The sequence below is a fragment of the Dreissena polymorpha genome, chromosome 7 (assembly GCF_020536995.1).
Source record: "Dreissena polymorpha isolate Duluth1 chromosome 7, UMN_Dpol_1.0, whole genome shotgun sequence".
NCBI classification, from domain to species: Eukaryota; Metazoa; Mollusca; class Bivalvia; order Myida; family Dreissenidae; genus Dreissena; species Dreissena polymorpha.
Window position 1 is genome coordinate 30610357 of NC_068361.1, and position 19617 is coordinate 30629973.

At 33.5% G+C, this 19617-nt stretch overlaps 2 protein-coding genes across 2 annotated transcripts in view; both read left to right on the forward strand.

Annotated features, from left to right (window-relative positions):
- The window catches only part of LOC127837410 (EGF domain-specific O-linked N-acetylglucosamine transferase-like), a 5016-nt gene extending 3228 nt beyond the window's left edge, over positions 1–1788 (forward strand). Inside the window, exon 2 of the mRNA XM_052364473.1 lies at positions 534–1788. Within this exon, the coding sequence (XP_052220433.1) occupies positions 544–1764 (1221 nt within the window). The 5' untranslated portion in view covers positions 534–543 and the 3' untranslated portion in view covers positions 1765–1788. The remainder of the gene's footprint in view (positions 1–533) is intronic.
- A 5629-nt stretch (positions 1789–7417) lies between these two features.
- LOC127839587 (putative nuclease HARBI1) overlaps positions 7418–19617 on the forward strand; it is a 75303-nt gene continuing 63103 nt past the window's right edge. Inside the window, exons 1-4 of the mRNA XM_052367977.1 lie at positions 7418–7457; positions 9876–9988; positions 10209–10320; positions 11240–11331. Of these exons, the coding sequence (XP_052223937.1) occupies positions 7418–7457; positions 9876–9988; positions 10209–10320; positions 11240–11331 (357 nt within the window). The remainder of the gene's footprint in view (positions 7458–9875; positions 9989–10208; positions 10321–11239; positions 11332–19617) is intronic.

Consider the following 19617-nt stretch of genomic DNA (forward strand, 5'->3'; position numbering starts at 1 on the left):
CAACGACTACTACGACTTCAACGACAACTATATCTAATACGACATCTTAGACTACAACGAATTTTACAATTACTTCGATTACTATGACTACTACGAATTCGACTACTTTTACGACATATATGACTTCTACGACTACTACGATTACAAAGACTACTACGACTACTGTTACGTTTGTGACTACTGAGACAAAATCGACCAATACGTCTACTACGACTACTGCGATTACTACAACGACTACTACCACAACTACTATTACGACGACAACATGATAATACGGTTAATTTAATAAGTGCTTCTAACACTACTATTACCACTTCTTCTACAAAAGGTACTGCTGCTTCTATTACTATTGCTTAGCAACGGTAACCACCAATACCACCGCCGTAGTAATTCCAACACTTATTATGACGTCTAATTTTCATTCACTAAGACTGCATTGTTATTTATTCGATTACAAGCTTTTATAATCATCGCTAATTTCTACCTCAAACTCGGATGTACTTTGCACTAATTCACTAATATTGTAATTTCAGATCTATCAGAATGCGTAGTCGCTCCAGTATTTGTGGCGGCAGATCTACTAGATGTCAGGCATCAGTCGCTTGCTTCATCATTATTGCTGTCGTACTAGCGACATTCTTGTACTTTCGGTTTCGACACCACGCCCCTCCTCTTAGTGCCATTCACAAGCGGCGGGTAAGCATGCGAGGTTGCGATGGCAACATAGAGGTTTATGCTCAGGACTTTGTCGTTCTTCATTACGCAAAACATGTTCACGGGGACCATTTTGCTGTGCCGTGTAGCGGTCCACTACCATGGTACAGGTTTATATACCAGTGGGGTCGGCCTTCCCCGTTACAAACATGGATTCAACATCTACATGCTTATCAACCCAGTATAGCGGAAAGCAACAAAGCGAAACATGCTACCGATTCAGTGTATGTCATACAACGCATCGAAGCTCATAATCTCTACCACACTTTATGCGAATGGATGAATGTGTTTATTGTTTCACAGATTCTGAAATTGAACACTTCTAATGTGGATATTATGTTTATTGATGATAGGCCGTACAATTCCTTAGAGTCTGTTTGGCGTACTCTGTTTGGAAATGTATATAGTCATAATGCTACTGACAAAGGCATAGTGCACCGACGAATTGTGTGGAATATGATAGGCTACATCAGTCCTGCAAATAACCATGACTTGCCAGAACTTCCGTACATTGAAGAATTTCAGACCTTTGTATTGGATGCCTACGGTATAAAAAAGAGGTATCATATTGACTGCAAGAATGTGCAAGTTTCAATCATATATCGAAGAGACTATATTACACATCCAGAGAGAATAACTAAAATGAAGGGTTTAGTACAGCGTAAATTTCGTAACGAGTTGGAAATTCTTTCTTCAGTAAAAGTTGCAATTCCGCTATCTACCGTGACAACTTTAGTTCTAGAAGAGATGAGCATGCGCGAACAACTATCCGTCATGGCAAACACTGATATCCTGATTGGCATGCATGGGGCCGGGCTTACGCACGTATTGTTTGTACCAGACCACGCAGTCCTGTTTGAGTTGTTCCCTAATCACCATTCACAAGAGATTTATAAGCACTTCCGAACATTCTCAAAATGGAGATTTTTGAAATACATTATGTGGCAAAATGACAACGACGCTCTTGAATTTGATGATTTGTCAACGTATGTTCCCCCTGAGGTTATAATTGAAAAATGCAGATATATAAGACGATATTTGTGCAGTTAAATGCATTAATAAAATGAGTGTTGAAAGCGCTACTCAATTACTTTATTGCATTTACAGTATTTATGTTATCATAATGCAAATGCATGTTACCATGTGAATTAATTGATGCATATGATTAAAAGTTCATGTACCGAAAATGCTTAAACTTTATTAAATCAATTACTTATATACATATTTATGTTATTATTTTCAAAGAGGTTTTAAGCTTACAAAAACCTATATGCATGAGCAATCGACATATAAACTAGTAAATATGAGTTCTCCTTTATTTCAGCTGCTTGTATGAATCATGAATGTAGGGACACTAAAATTCAAGAGACATTTTAAGAAGGACACGTCCACTTGTCTTCTATTTAACACTCAGAGATTTAATAAAGTACAATACCAAAAACAATAACAAAATAATTTTATTCAACTGGAATAAAATGTGAATCTGCTTCGTCAGGACTGCAATTAGCACTCACGAAAGGTTAAGATTACATTCATGCAAAACTGTCCTATTAGATGTGCTCTACATTTGATATATGTTGGTCAGGCAGGTTTCATAAAACAATCATCGAACGTTTATGACTGCATAAAACAAATTGAAAATAATTTTGCAATTATTTAGAAACGTGCTAAGATTTGATGTCAAAGTCATGATAACAAATAAAGTTAAATAATTCTATTAGTTTTAATATTTCCACTTGCGAACATCAATGTCATACAACAAAAAGTCATTCTGGAATTATGCGTTACTATAAACTCACATAGCAAACGTTTCCGTTGTTTATTGTGAATATTCATTTAATGTGATTTTGCCACCATATATCTGATATGAGCGTAAAAAATGTATTATACAAATCTAAGGATCGACGCCTTCCGAATGTATGTTGAAAGAAAAATTGGACAGTCGTGCCGCAAACACACTCAATAAGCGAATCTGATTTATTAACACGCCGGCAAACACGATTTAAGGATATTTCATGTGCTTCGGCAAAAGTGTCAAACGTTCACATAAAGCATCGACTAATACCGAGTGCAGTATATGAGCACAATGGCTTCAATGAATGTCATCCTATCTGGAACCCAAATTTGTATTATTTCTATCAGATATGCCGCGGTTTTAATAACCTGTTCCTATGATACATAAATTTTCGATATTTAATAGTTGATTGATATTTGTTTACCAAAAATAACTAATATGTTGACATTGAATCTTAGTTATACTAGTATTGCTAGAATCTTATTATAATATATTTGCTATAAAGCGACACATGCCAATCAAATCGAAATGTAATTAATTGTTATCACATTTTAATCTTAATAAATATGCTATGAGGTTAGGTGTTATTTACTCGTTTTGATACTGAATTGGTAACATCATATTGCGGTCCATTACAAGGTTGTTTAAGTCATGCGGCTGTGGTTGAAACTGGCCATGAACTGTGCCAAGTGTGAAGCACTATTTGGGATATTTGTCCTTTTGTTGTGATGATTTCCTTGAACTTGCTAGTCAATAAAATATTTAAAAGAAATGAACGAGCGTGCTTAAATATCCCTGCGTGCCTAGGTCCCATTCATTTCAACGCACGCACAATTTTCGTTAATTTATTCCACCAAAAAACTGTTTATTTCTTAAGGCAAACAATCAACGGAACGGAATGACAGGTTTGTGACAGTAAATCAGCAGCGTTACGGACATAAGTGATGAACAGAATGATGCAAATCAATCGCTTCCGTAGTATCTGAATATACTCGTGCAATTGCTCTGGGATTACATGTTATTAAATCGCTCGATTTACGTCGTGACGAGCGTTCTTGACAGTACTGGTGTCATTAAGAATTAACCTTTCTTACTATGAAGTGATGGGTTCCATCTGTAATATACCATATCGGCTTGGTAACATTTAGTTTTTGAACGTACAGTAGTCATTGGATAACACTTGATATTGTTTTGCATTCGCGTTGCGGATTTGAACCCATTACCGTGAGGAACAATTCTTATTACACTGCAAATTAGACGTAATATGTCCATGAAAAACTTAACTAACGCTGTATAACTTAATATATGGTTTTTATAAAGATGTCAAGTCAGTTACTCACTGGCGCCACCCCTGTTTTAATATGTAATTAATGAGCCAACTATACTGAAATGAGACACTAAGGACAGGCTGTTTTTGAAAAAATTACACTTAATAAGGGTTGATACGTTAAAAAACCAAGAAACATTGTTCTATGGGCGATCAACTATTTATTTTGGCATTTAAAAAACAAATACAGGATGTATGGTCTCATAGACGTTTCACAATTTTACAACCAAATGACTCGAATTTGTTTTATGTTGTTAAGTATTAATATTTTCACAAATAGTTTACGTACTAATATGGTTTTCGGATTTGCATACCCATATGAAGAGACATGTTTTACGTTGAAGTTTGCGTATTACGTATAATGCACTGTACCCAATAATTAAGACAACGTTGCATGGAAATGTGTGAGCGAAGAGTGAAAACTTCATTCGATCAATACAGGGTGGTTTTCCTACATATTCACAAATCCATGTAAGAAAGAAGCTATGTATATATTCTAAAAGACAGGATATCACACTTAATTACGTGAATATACATGCGCGAAATGTATGATAAATACAACTTTGCGTTCTTAAATTGTTGGACAAACAATATTATGGTAAACGTACATTTTATTGGGAGCATAACGTTGATATTAACTGGGTCATCTCATATGGTGGAATTTCAAATATAATTATTCATTTGTTTTTATTAAAAAACAACAACATGGTACGCTTTCATACAGAATGTATAGTAAACATAAGATGACATTATATATGCACGAATTTTCAATATTAGTGTTTATATATCAGGGCGAGCTGAATTATGTTATGGGCTTAGTATAGAATTGTATATTTGGAATAGAAATACATTCTTGAATATGTATACATAATGCAGAACAAACATATTTTGTAAATGTATTTTTTGGCAAATGCAGCAAAACTATAGATGGCTGTGGAAAACAGACCGGATTTTGAAGGGTTGCCCTTTGAACTGTATACGTTCGGGACGGAAATATGCAATAGTGAATCAAATGTAATCGAATCTGTCTCGGAAAGTGTTTAATTTAATGACCGGGTGTAATTGTTCATTCATGAACACATTTAAACATTGCCTGCATTAACGTTGTCTGACAAAAGAGTAATATCGTTGGAATTTGCTTAGAAGATGTAATACATTAAAAATATATCTACCAACCCATACATATATTTGTCAATGCACTGTCATACATTTTTAACCGTTAAAAAATAATGAATATATTACATACTTCAGTACACAGCTCACTGGTTTAAACAATAACACATTTGAGGAAGACTTTTGTGCACTACAGCATCGTTATCAGTACTATGTAGGCGTAAAGAAGAATATAATGAACCGTTTCATTCATTTTGTTTTACTACTTATGACAGACAGACAATTTTATTTGCGAAAACAATACGTACATAGCCATATAAACATAATACATATTTCAATTAAATAGCATGTCAAGAAAATGTGATTGATAGCAATTAGTATACATACGGAGAATGTTCTACACATATTCGATGTGAACTTAATATTTTGAATCTTACTTTTACTGAAACAATATATATATATTGAGTTAAGTATTATAACTGCTATAATATTTAACCGTTCCAATTATGAGCAACAAACGAAGACAATACCAAATATATATTAAATTAATTATAATAATTACTGAAAATAACATTTAAGTATAGTATTCCTATATAAAGATACTTACAACAACAACAAAACACAATATGTATTCAAGTAATTATAATAACTACTGATATATATTAACTAAATAATAATAATTAATTAAAATGATATTTAAGTATTCCTATATAAAGATACTTACAACAGCGACAAAACAAAATAGGTATTCAATTAATTATTATAACTACTGATTACTAATAACATTTAAGCATTCCTTTAAGAAGATACAAACAGCCATGATACAATCTAACATACAATGACAATTGACAATATCCGTGGCATTCAATAGCAGAAATTATATAAAACGCTTAAGATTTATATCAACCAAAAAGATGGTGTTCATTATTCATTAAGTCGGTTCTATGCTTACTTGCGAAAAATCTATACTTAGACAGCCCTAAAAGTTCAGATTGGTAAGTGGCCTTGATAAGCTGCATGAATTTAAACATACTGGGCCTATTATAATAATACCTTTTCAAAAAGCGGCGGCGTAGTTCTGTATAACAATTACAAATCATGATGAAGTGGAATTTATCCTCAATATCACGGCTGTTGCACAATAAGCATGTCCTCTCCGCTCTTGGGAGTCTAACAGAACCATATCGACCCGTTTCTATCCTTAAACCATGCGATAATAATCGTAGGCGAGAAAACGCGCTGCGGTAAGTCTTATTAAATAGCTTATCGAGATAAAGTGCTGGTTGAAACGAATCAGTTAAATGTATATACGGATGATTTAATAAAGCACTCGATTTAATGTCGGCTCTAAGTTTCTGTAGAAAACTGTGAATTGTTCTACGTTTAAATAGTTGCAATACTTAAAGGCATTTGCCCAAACTTCGCTTAAACGATATGCATTTAAAAGTGCGTGAAGCCTCGAGGCCCATGACTTGTATCCTTTCTCGGGTAAATCTAGTAATGTACAATATACTGTTTTAATTATTGCATTTTCTGAATATAGAATATGTAACCAGAATTTTATTATTTGGACATATTGTTGAATATATATTGGGTACCGTCCTAATTCTGAATAAACAGCTGCAGTACAAGTATTTTGTTTTACACCTAAAACTGATTTGCAGTATTTCAGGTGTACCCGTTCGATATCATTTGATTTACACAAACCCCAAACCGCACACGAATAATTTAATGTCGCAGACACAACGGCGTCAAATAACTGCAAAGCAATACGAGGGATGACGTCATATTTATTTACATTTAATAACAAAACGTGTTGTGCCTTTACTGTCTTTCTGACCACATGCTGACTATTGAGCTGAAAACCTCCAGTGCAATTTAATACGACTCCAAGATAATTGAAATTATCCACATTTTGTAATTCTATGCTATTGTAAGATCATTTTTCTGTATTTTTTTTGGAACCACGTTTTCTGAAGACCATAGTTTTTGTTTTTTCGGTATTTACTTTTAGACTCCATTTTTCACAATACGTAAATAAATTTGTAAGACTTGTTTGTTACTCCTCAACTGACTTGCCTATCAAGACCATGTCATCGGCAAAGAGTAAAATGACAAACGACAAATCGAATAAGTTGAGACCGAAATCGCCTTCAGTATCCTGTTTAATAAACGATTCAATGTCTTTCAAAAATAATGCAAATAGGATCGGCGAGTTGTTTTGCCCTTGCCTTAATCCGACCGATATATCAAAGAAAAGCGTATTACAGTGCTTTATGCACGATTTTACTGTACAATACATGTCTTTAAAAATAGATAAAAGTTTATCGTCTTGACCTGTATTAAAAAGTTTAAACCAAAAAGCATTACGATAAACGGAGTCAAATGCTTTCTTTAGGTCAATTAATGCGCAATACAGGCGTGACTTTTTTGATAATATATATTTAACTAACGACTGTAATGTAAAAATGGCGTCCACAGTGCTAACACCGGACCGAAAACCAAACTGTACATCAGTTTGTATCTTATTGTCTTCAGCCCAATTTTCGACACGCTTGTAAGTACGCTAGTAAACAGTTTACCGAAATTGATTCCGTATTTGTTCGTGCCTTCCGCCACACATTTTATGTATATTTATCAAAACAATAAAAACGAAACGTCTATGTGAGTAACAATTCCAAAAATATCAAATACTTTATTGTTCTCGAAGTGAAATGGCATATCAGCCGTGAATATGCTTAAACACTTAAAGGGGCCTTTTCACGTTTTGGTAAATTGACAAAATTACAAAAAGTTGTTTCAGATTCGCAAATTTTCGTTTTAATTATGATATTTGTAAGTAAATAGTAATACTGAACATTAACCATGCTCTAAAATATGCATTTTATGCATCCTTTGACGATTTCAAAACCTGAAAGTTATAAAGCATTGCAACGCGAAACGATTGATTAATATGGAGAGCTCTGTTGTTGTCGTTATATTTTTATGAAACTACGAGGATTGCTTATATATAGCATAACATACTTTCTACATTGCGTAAGCGCGGATGGCCGAGTGGTCTAAATGGTTAATACTTTTACTCCTGGACTTCAGGGGTCAGTGGTTCGAACCCAGTTGTGGGTTACTTTTTTTTTTTTCATTTTATTCTCGATCTTTAACTAGAGCTTTTTATTTCCAATGTTTACAATTATCAGTATAAAGCAAATTAATGACAAACTTCAAAGCATGCAAAAATCTGTGAAAAGGCCCCTTTAATAATTATAATAATGATTCAATTAAGTAAACTTTTTCTTTAACAACCGAGTAAACATTACATTCATATTTTGAGTAGCAACATATATATTTATGAATATAATTTGTATTTATAACCGTAATTATTTGTTGTTGTGTGTATTTGAGTAGCAAATTATGTAATATTAACAACAAAAAGCCCTGTTAAATTTTATTGTCGTTAAAGTAATAAAAACAATAACACCTACTGATTTATTGCCGTGATTGAGGAGAAAGAATTTTAAGGTACGCATTAACGATTGTCGTAGCAGTCTGACGTAGATGCGTCAGATAGTTGGGAGAAAAACATAAACCTTCCCAGTATCTTATGATTTCAAGACATTTTTATTCGAGATAAAAACACAAACTTAATTAAGGAATGTGCGTATCTCCTTAATTTTTTTCGGAGGGGGGGGGGGAGAAAACGCATGCTAGTTGATTCATTTAGATTCAGTTGCATTATTTCTTCATAGCGGAAAAGCACGTTGTTGGATGTTTGTTTTCAAAATGTTACAAACACATGTATTAAAAGCTCATGTTTTTATTAAGTACTGTAACGTTCAGAACAACGGAAAAACTGATCGTTTGTATATGTTTTTATTGTCTTTTTGTAGTTCAGGCCCCGTGTTCACAAAGCAAATTGAAATCGATTTTCAATGTCAAGTGACATTGATTTTCAATTTTTGTCATCGGTTCTCAAACTTGGTGTTCACAAAGAAAATCGATGTCAAATGACATCCAAAATCGATTTTCAAATTGCAATCAATGACACTGAAATTGAAATTGATATTTGGCATTGTCAAATTGAAAATTGATGACAATCACCATGGTAAGAAAACAATATGGCCGACATTGAAAGACGTCTTCGTCGCGCTCGATACATAAATGAATTGTTTCCAATGGATAGGAGAGTTTTCCGTGATCGAACGAACCCATTGGAAACTTTGTCCCCGATGGAAATTTGTGAACGGTACCGGTTTTTCCCGGAATCTATTCTGTTTCTTGTCAACATGCTGAATTTGGAGAGGGCTACTGAACGTTCTTGTCCTCTTCCGCCGCTCATTTCAACTTTAGCGGCATTGCATTTCCTTGCAACTGGCACACACCACATTGTGACGGCAGGGCTGCATGGAATCTCAAGGTCCAGTGTATCTAGAGCGGTCAAGCAATTCACGGACAGCGTGTGTCTACATCTAAATGACTTTGTTTTCTTCCCAAATATCGAAAATGTGCAACGGACGGTGCAAAAACATTTTTACAACATCGCTGGTGCGTATTAGCTCTCAATATAATTTAATCGGACAATTTAATGATTTTTGATTGGTTGTCAAGTAAACAAATAAGGGGAGTTAAATGTTTCTTAGTCGAATCGGGCACAATTCAAAACGTTGTATGAGTACGGTATGCTAGATTTATACGTCTTGAAATAACATACGTGTATATTAAGTATATTACGTGTTTGATAAGTATAATAAACATAACTGTTTATTAGTGATTGTTATTTTTGGGAACACATATATTGACATGAAAGACAGAAGATTGAACTTGTAACTTTTGAAAAAAAAATGCGGAAACCTTGTTTGTAGTATACTCAAATTAGTATAAAATTATCTAATACAAATGTCGATTAGGCTAACAATGTTATTGTCCTCAAAGGTTTCCCCCAAGTGGTTGGTGTGGTTGATGGGACACATATCCGTATTCAAGCGCCTAGCGCCAACGAAGACGATTATGTGAACAGAAAGGGATTTCACTCCCTTAATGTACAGGTAAAACAATAAGTGAAATAAAGTCCATGAACATTTCCTCAACTTGTATTTTTTTTAGATTATATATGTTTAAAGGTTGTCTGTTCACAGTGAAAATTGCAAAACGAAACTAGTGACAATTGGATGTTCTGTTGTTTACTTGTATTATTGTGATATCAGACAAAATGACATTGTGCAGTGTGAATTTTATTAAGATTTGTGGTTTCTTTTTGCTCTATAGATGATTTGTGATGCCACTTTTTGGTTTGTTGACGTAGTCGCAAAGTGGCCTGGGAGCGTTCACGATTCAAGGATCTTTCGTGAAAGCGCCATACGTCAGCGCTTTGAAAGAGGTATAATGACCATTACATGAAGACTACTCAGTATTATGATTTTATCCATTAATTGCACACATTTATTTAAGCACAGAATTATTACCGGTACATCAAAATTAACAAGCACAATTTTATTTTATTGAAGCGTTTCCATCTTTTCAAGTAGGTTTGATCACCAGCCATATATATAAATTATCTATCCATCCATCCATCCATTCATCCATCCTTCCATCCATCCATCCATCCATCCATCCATCCATCCATCCATCCATCCATCCATCCATCCATCCATCCATCCATCCATCCATCCATCCATCCATCCATCCATCCATCCATCCATCCATCCATCCATCCATCCATCCATCCATCCATCCATCCATCCATCCATCCATCCATCCATCCATCCATCCATCCATCCATCCATCCATCCATCCATCCATCCATCCATCCATCCATCCATCCATCCATCCATCCATCCATCCATCCATCCATCCATCCATCCATCCATCCATCCATCCATCCATCCATCCATCCATCCATCCATCCATTCATCCATCTATCTATCTGTCAAGTCTGGTTTTATTTTATATAACAGCTTTTAAAACGATCACATGTATTATTATCACATCACATTTGACAAATGAAAGCAACTTAAAACATCACTTTTTTACGCAATGACACAATTGAATTAGCGTCTCATCAGCCCAATAAATAATTCATACTAACAACAAAAATTGAACTTCATTGAAATCACATCATTCCAAATGATCACAGTAACTAATATCACAATTATTTAAATGTAACATAAACATCAACATATTACATCAATGACGTTATAACTATGTCATAAACGTGCATGCATTAAACAATACACTGCTTGATATCGTTGTTTGACATTACAGTGCTGCAAAATGATCTTTCTTTTTTATTATAACAGGTGAAATCAACGGTCTTCTGCTTGGTGACTCTGGCTATGGATGCAAGAGGTATCTTATGACACCATATCAAAACACCGACAGTCCTTGTAAGGTATAGTTATTAAATGGATCTTTAAAACAATGTAACATATATTCAGAATTAAATTTTGTGAACCTTATATTAAACAAAACAAGGGCTGTTTGTAAAACATGCATGCCCCCCATATAATATATATATTAATGCCGAATTTTCTTACTTTCGGTTATACAGGCATGTGTTAGTTCTATCAAAACAAATCAATGTTTTTGTTTACAGCCTAACTGCACTAAGACTAATAGTAAGATGACATTTCAAACAAACAAGTAAATTGCGACTCACCTATTGAAGGTATCAGCAACCTCTTGCCAGGTTTGTTCCCTTTTTTGCCACCTAGTGTGGCACCTTTAAATCGACAATATAACTCGTCGTACCGATCATTTATCAGTTGAACCACGAAGGTTTTTTCCGACATAGACCAATGCACCTGAGCAGTCATTGTAGTTGCAGCAGACGTCAACAAAAAACAACTTCCGCTTTACCGCTTACGTCCACAAAAAGTCGAAAAAAATCGATGTCGTTAAAACCGATGTTGAACGACATCAATTTTAAATAACTTCGTGAACTCGAACTTTGTCATCGATGTCACTTCACAACGATTTTCAATGTCATGCAAAATCGATTTTCGATGACAGTAAAAAGTTTTGTGAACACGGGGCCAGATTTAAAATAATGATACCGTTTTCACATCTATCATTTTATCAAGATCTTGAAACAGCAGCACATACATGATATGTACAGTACTATAACACTGTGAAGAGCTGATAATACAATCAGGTGTACACTTAGTCAGAACTTTGTGATTAAAAAGCGCTTGTAAGTTGCAATAATTATCTTCAAGCATTATAGAAATCATCCATCTTAAAATGTACGTTATATCATGTTGCAGCGTGTTTGACAATGACCTATGTTTCCACATAAAAGATAATTAATTGATCCTCCATGAATATAACAGATGTGCTGATTCTGTTAGTTTACAGAAAAAAACACCGAGCTGCTATAAATTAATAAAGCAAATGCTTACAACTTTTCGCAGTATACATAGAAATGCAAATGTATTCTTGTTGTCTGTCATGACAGATTAACGGTTGTACTACTCCGTCTGTGCGTCATTCTCAAACAAGAATAAGAACGATATATAGCAGGATAAGCACATCGTGATATCTGGGAAAACATTTTCCAATCCGAGTTGACACTTGGTAGGCGTATTGCGTTCGATTTTGCAGTCTTAACGAATTATGCAACAGCGACATATAAATCATCCAGATTGTCTTGTATCCTACAGCGGGATTTCTTATCAAGTTACGAAGGGATGCAATAAGATATTTGTAAATAACATTTAAAATGAGCGCAACTAACTCGCATATATGCACAATGCTAACGAGAATAGGCATGGAAATCTAAAGCAGCACTAAACATGTAAGCAAGTGATGATAGAAAAACAGATGTGTTGATAATTTTGCATACACATTCTATGCACAGTGTTGACAAGAATATATAATATTGTCAACATATAGGTTAAATTATTTCAATTCCCGTTTGTAATCTTATTTAAAAGGTATTGTATACTTTATCTTGTACAAAAGTGCGTTTTTCATAGCTTATACAAAAAATTGCAGACATAGTAGATGTATATATTGATATCCATGATATCAACTAAGGTCATTAGGAAAATACACGTTTAAACGAAGCATTCAAATGGAATTACAAAATGACTAATTTAACCTTTACCCAAAATGTAACAAAAGTACAATGATAGAAATGAATTTCTATAAAAAACGACTTATGTATAGAGTTATCCTTTATGCATATTGCATGACACATGAAGGTATCAGTTAGCATGATATAATAAAATCATATTTCATGTTACAGAGAAACGATTATTCAAAATTAAACGTAATAAACATTGAATACTGTCTACATGATGCATGTGATATTTAACCCATTTTTGCCTAATGAAGTCTCCCATCTTTCTAAATTGGATCAATTTATTTCCAAAATTAGGGACGTTTAGTATATTTATTTCTATTTTAAAAATATTTCTTACAGAAATTCCTTTAAGCAAACAACGCAGACCCGGATGAGACGCCGCATCATGCGGCGTCTAATCTGGGTCTACGCTGTTTGCCAAGGCCTTTTTTTCTAGACGCTAGGCATAAATGGGTTAAAATCGAATACAAAACTGTATCTTTTATACTTAACATGTTAACTGAGCAACAAAACTATATAATAAATTGTAAACATTGTAATGAGGAACATCGTACATATTGCTCCCACTTCGATCAAGGCGTTTATAAGCAAAAACGAAAAAACGTATATATGTCCATAATGCGTGTTCCTTAGTCTTGAGAACAATGTTGATGCTTATGTATATTTAAAGGGAAATATTCACAAGGTCTCCAGCGTTACGATAACTACATTATGCCTTAACCCAAACACAGAAACAAACATATATATCACTATGAATAATCGGGGCAATATAAGGCGGTGTCTGTATAATTATGCCTTTTCACACTTTATACGATCATGGCACGGAATTTATGATAAACACAACTTAGTGGTGCTTTATTGTTTTTGCACATAATATGTCATGTTAAACTAACATTTTATTTGAAGCATAACCTTGACATTAATGGTTCATATTGAACGGTGGAATTTTAAATATAATCATACAAATAGTTAAAAAAAAACAACAACATGTAAACGATTTCATGTGGAATATATAGTAAACATTAGATGACATGTATATGCACGGATGTAAAAACAATAGTGTTCATATATCAGGGCGAGCAGAAAGATGTAAAGGACTCAGTATGAAAAGGTTCTTTCATTGATATACAAATATAATCCTGAATATGTATACATAATGCAGAACAAACAGATTTTTCAAATATATTTTGTTTCGCAACTGCAGCAAAAATATTGATGGATGTGGACGACAGACCGTATTTTGAAGGATTGCCTTTTGAACCGAATACGTTGGAGACGGAAATATGTGATTAGGAATCAAATGTTATCGACTCTGTCTTGGAAAGGGTTTAATTTAATGACCTTGTGTGATTGTTAAAGCATGCGCACATTTAGAGATTGTCTGCATTTACGCTGTCTGCCAAACAGCTTAATATTTTAAAAAGCAAGTAGCGTTGGAATTTTCTTAGAATATGTAAGACATAAAAAAGATATATCTACCGACCCATACATAAATATTTTTCTATGCACCGTCATACATTTTTTCAATCGTTGAAAAAAATGAATGTATTGCATACTTCAGTTAACAACTCACGGGTATAAACGATATCAAGCTTCAGGAAGACGTTTTTTCACTACAACATCGTTATCAGCACTATGCAGGCGTATAGACAGACGTATAGTAGAAACCGTTTCATTCATTTCGTTTACCTACTAATTTATCCGTATTTGTTCGTGCCTTCGAAAAGCGTCCCCGCCACACATTTTATGTTAATTTATCAAACAATAAAAATGAAAGGAGCTTGAAGTTGGCTCGCCGTTCGACGTTCGACATTAGCACAACATTCAAATTACCGAATGTTGAGCTGGCTCGGTATCCAGCTCGACATTCAGTTCGACATTTGGAGTTGTTGTACAATAAATTTTGAATGTTGAACTGGCCCATCATAAGACTAAAACGTTGTTTTATTATCAGGTGTGTTTTATTTGTATTATTATTATCATTATTATTATTTCCTACATAAAAAGAAAGAAAAATTATCCCATATTTGAACATGGGAAAAAATCCAATCGTGAAAATGATACCATAGAAACAATATCGAATGGGAAATTGTATTTTATCAAACACGCTTAGATGACTTAAAATCTCGCGGATTGATCCTCATTCGATCCTGGAGGGTACGTGAATTAATCCGTCAATTTTAGAAACGAAATCAAAATGCGACTCACTTATTCCATAAACAGATATAAGATTGATTATGTACACAATAATTATATCGTCCTGACAGTATGCAGAGATATTTAAATATGAAAACAAAACGCTTGTAAAATTTTTAAAACGCCCATGGAAAACAAGCAGAATGGAGAACAAAAAAAACGTGCATATATGCAAAAATCCCACGGAAGGGCAAATTTTGAAAAAGAATAATATTTTTTAAGAAAGAAATTACATGTACAACCCATCAATAATTGACCGCTATGAAGCATTGATCGCTTAATTAATTATAAGAAGGTATCACAAAGGAAAATATTACTTAATTTAGCGAAAGTTTGGTTTCGCAAAGTTTTTCAAGGGCCTCTATACAGCGTAAACTGAATTACATGCATTTAGACGAATATTTCAGAATAAAACAAAATGTTTGATTGGCTTATCCGATATATACACTAAAACGACACTCTAAGTATAGTATAGTGTATTTATCTGAAATTTTTAACAATGGAATTACTCGTTAGGGCGCTTCTGAGAGTAGTAAGACAGTTTTCTCCAATACTCGATTAAATGATTCTAGTGAGAAACAAACTGAAACAATGACTGACAATAACAATATTAGGGACTCGCTCCATGGTTAAAATGTTTAATATTTTTGTAGAATCTTGTGATCGCAAGTTGAAGTACATGCAGAACACAACTATGACCGTATTATACACATTATTATCTGACACTTAGTTCATGGTTAACATGAAAATCAATATATAAATATGCAATTGTCATCTGAATTATATCGCGTATGTTATGTGAACCATCAACTATAACTTGGAATCAATTGCTAAATAGTTAGTTTTTGCCGAAATGTTTTTCTACAGTCCTCGACGACTTGAAGTAGATATCAGTATTATTATGTATAAATAACACTGTTGTTAGCGTTATTTAAACATTATTTTGATTCAACCAAGTTTTTTCAGTATAACAGCTAAGTCGACGAAGGTTTGGAATTTGAAACCATGGTCTGTAATCTTCATTTTATTCGTATACTGATAATAAAGAACATACTCAGCTTTTAGTAAAGTAAAACAACACAATACTTGCCGTAGACATGTTTTGCGGCTGTGCCATCTAAATCGACGCTTTGAATTATACAGACTTATATTTTAAATCAAATTATTTGGCTTTAAAATAATAGCCTTTATATAAAAGGCTAAAGCGCACTATTTCATAAAAGATTAATTATTCTCACGAAAGCGCATTTAAAGCCCCGATGAAAACTGATGAGAGGATGTGGCTGAATATAAGCATGTACACGTATCCCAGAGATCAAATTACGCCAAATTTCTAAAAAAAGACATACATTGATAGTTATCTCCATTAACGAATATGGTAGGTTTGCATTGTTCTTCGTAGTCGTTTGCATAATCGGAAGTTTTTCAGATTCATGAAATACCTACTGTTTAGACTTATGTTGTCTGTCATACAAGATAAACGGTTGTACTGCTCCGTCTGTGTGTCACTGTACAAGAATAAGAACGATATAAAGCAGGATAAGTACATCATGCCATCTGGAAAAATATTTTCCACTCCGAAATGGCATGTGGTAGACTTATTGAGTTTGATTTCGCAGTCTAAATGTATTATGCAACAGCGACATATAAATTATCTAGATTTTCTTGTTTCTTACTGCGGGATTCCTCATCAAGTTACGTGGGAATGCAAAAAGATATGGGTCAATACAAAGTTTAATGAGCGCCACAACCCGCATGAGTGCACAATGCTAACGAGAATAGGCACGATAATCTAAGCAGAACTAAACATGTTTAGCAAGCGATGATAGACAAACAGGTGTTTTGATAATTTTGTATACATATTGTATGCATAGTGTATTGTAAAGTTTATCTTGTACAGAAAGTGCGTATTTCCTAGCGTATGCACCATTTTGCAGTCATAGTAGATGTATGTAATGATATTCATGATATCCACTAAGGGCATTCGGCGAATACGAAATATTCAGATGGAATTATATAATGACTATTAACCTTTACCCCAAAAGTAACAAAAATACTATGATAAAATGTATTTATAGTAAAAACGACTTATTAATAGAGTTATCCTTAATCATAATATTGCATCACATATGAAGATATCAATTGTTATGATATAATAAAAGCATATTTTGTGTTACAGGAAAACGATTATTTAAAAACTTAAAAGTCATAAACATTAAATGCTTCTGCAGCATGTGATATTTTAAATCAAATACACCATTGTATTATTCCATATTCCCTTGATCTAGATGCGCTTGTTTCTAAATAACTCTTAAAATTGATGCACAGGCATTGACATTTGATAATTGCACAGATGTCGTTTGTGATGCTATCACATTGACAAGGCCTATACGGATGCAGGGGGGGGGGATGAATGCACATAACAGAAGACCGAATCCAATTGTCTTTAATGTGTTTTGACAGGTGCAATGCCCTTCCTATAATTGTAATTTGTCTGCCATACCAAAACAGTATTGAACTAGAAACAAATAGGTATCAATACGACAATTTGTTTCACTTTGTCAATTTGTGTGATAGATATGTAACACAGTTAGGACTGATGTGATTTCATTGCATATTGCTCCCAAGATAATTAAAACAACTGAGAACCCTACACATGTTCTTGGAATTTACAATTAAATTGTGTTACCGAACATATCGTTGCAGCGAGTGCATATTGCAGTGTGGTCCATGTTATAATGTACTTGAAATAGACTGTTCGATTTTGATGCCGAAAATCTATTAACCTTATCATAAACCGATATATTAATAATTCAAATTTAATTAACACTAGATATTCTTTACTGTAAATGGAATTATAAACCATCTGTGTTTAACATAATTGTTGATAATTGAATGTGTATACAAAAAAAGTATTTATATTATTGACACAATTTCAAATACTTTTTGATGTGCATATATTGTATGCATTTAGTAAGGCTTCATGGAAATACAAAGACATTTTAAAAAGACTCAAAGCGGATCTTATCAAGCTTTGAGCGAAATGTTTTAATGACGGTTCAATATGTCAAGTATATTGCTATGCAGCATTCCTTATAATTAGTTAATTTCCGTAATATTATGCAGTATTAATAAATCGTTCACGTGTTCAGTAGTTTAAGGACATGTGTTGGAAATGTATTGTGTGTGGTTAATATAAAGTGTTTACTTAAACGTGTGGTAGGTTTGTTCATCAGAAGACGTTCCATAAATATATATAAAGTACATGTTCACATGTAGCTTTGCAGCAATATTACTAATGCATTTACTTGTGTTCACAGTTGTTAACCTATTTAATTTCGTAACGGAACTTGCAGTTATTTGTGCTTAATCGCACCATGAAGTATCTTCCTTAAAACATTGTCTGATCATAGTGTTTATAAAAAAGATGAATACTTATTCTTAGTGCGCAATCGTCCGATAACAAAGTACATTGAATTTTATAAGTGTGCAAGTTGTGCCTGTTTAAATTATGGAATATACTTGGTAACTGATTGTTCAATTATCGTTTAACTCGACACCGACAATATCATAACTGTGTCGCAAATTTGCTGTCAATAGTTTAGTAAGTCGTACTGTCCGCCGGTACATGCTATATAAAAGAGCGTTTTTTTTCAACGCTAAGTTCTTAGTGAAATTACATATTAAAAATATATCCCACATGTATACGATATGGAATAGTGAAATAAGGCCAGCATGTAATATGTATTGACTCTCAGATATTTAACATATTTAATCTTATTTGTTCCGTGCTTATCATTGTGCCTTTTGAACGTTGCACGTTTATAATTGTCTTACGGAAGTAGCCATAGTTTTAATAAATACAACATGCGAAACACGAATTATTTGATAGCATACATGTACATTTCCAGTCTTGGTTAATTTGACTGAAAACTAGTATCTAAGAAGTAATCCTATTCTAACATAGCTTTATAATGAGCATTTTTTGGATTAAATTATATGCATTATATTTCACAAAGATCCAGCGTGTAAGGGTCTGATTTTAAATTTACTCGTACATACCACATATTAACAAACAGTTAAATATCGCACTTAAAAAAAGAAACATGCATATGCATACACACATATAATATAAATTCTCATCGTTGATAGCTATAACAAAATAACCAGCGACACGAGCTTGCATATTTTCAATACTATCTTAGACACATACATGTTTGATCTGTAGCTAGTCAACAATCAAGGCACATCACACTCTTTAAAGTATATGTTGATATTGCGGATGGTTTTACTGTTTACGTTTCATATTCATTTACGCAATAACTGATCTGATGCGATACAGTTTTGTTTACATGAGATCGATGTGCGCGAAGTTCATTGATAAAACAAACTGTT